The sequence below is a fragment of the Myotis brandtii genome, unplaced genomic scaffold, assembly GCF_000412655.1.
Source record: "Myotis brandtii unplaced genomic scaffold, ASM41265v1 scaffold383, whole genome shotgun sequence".
Classification (NCBI taxonomy): Eukaryota; Metazoa; Chordata; class Mammalia; order Chiroptera; family Vespertilionidae; genus Myotis; species Myotis brandtii.
The window spans coordinates 674,297-674,562 of NW_005364711.1; the positions used below are offsets into that span (position 1 = coordinate 674,297).

Below are 266 nucleotides of genomic sequence, written 5' to 3' on the forward strand. Positions count from 1 at the left end.
ATAACAAAGAGCAATAAAGAAGCCAAGAAGGGGGGGACCCAGGCGTCCCCCCCTCCCTCCCTTACCTGGTGAGGTCTGCCAGCTCAGTCCACCGATAAACATTTTACTAGAGGGAGAAAACATAACAGAAGTGAGCACCGATGTCAGATCGGCCATTTTGACGTGTAACTTACAAAAGCTAAAAGGAAAGCGGGGGGGAGCGTTCAAGCGAGAGCCGGGAGGTGGGGTGGGGGAGAAGGTGACGGCGAAATGCAATCCAAAGCTGT

General features: G+C 53.0%; 1 protein-coding gene across 1 annotated transcript in view; it reads right to left on the bottom strand.

The window, feature by feature from the left end:
• MSI2 (musashi RNA-binding protein 2) overlaps positions 1-191 on the bottom strand; it is a 355,159-nt gene extending 354,968 nt beyond the window's left edge. Inside the window, 1 exon segment of the mRNA XM_014544830.1 lies at positions 66-191. Within this exon segment, the coding sequence (XP_014400316.1) occupies positions 66-156 (91 nt within the window). The 5' untranslated portion in view covers positions 157-191.
• Between the last annotated feature and the right edge of the window lie 75 nt (positions 192-266).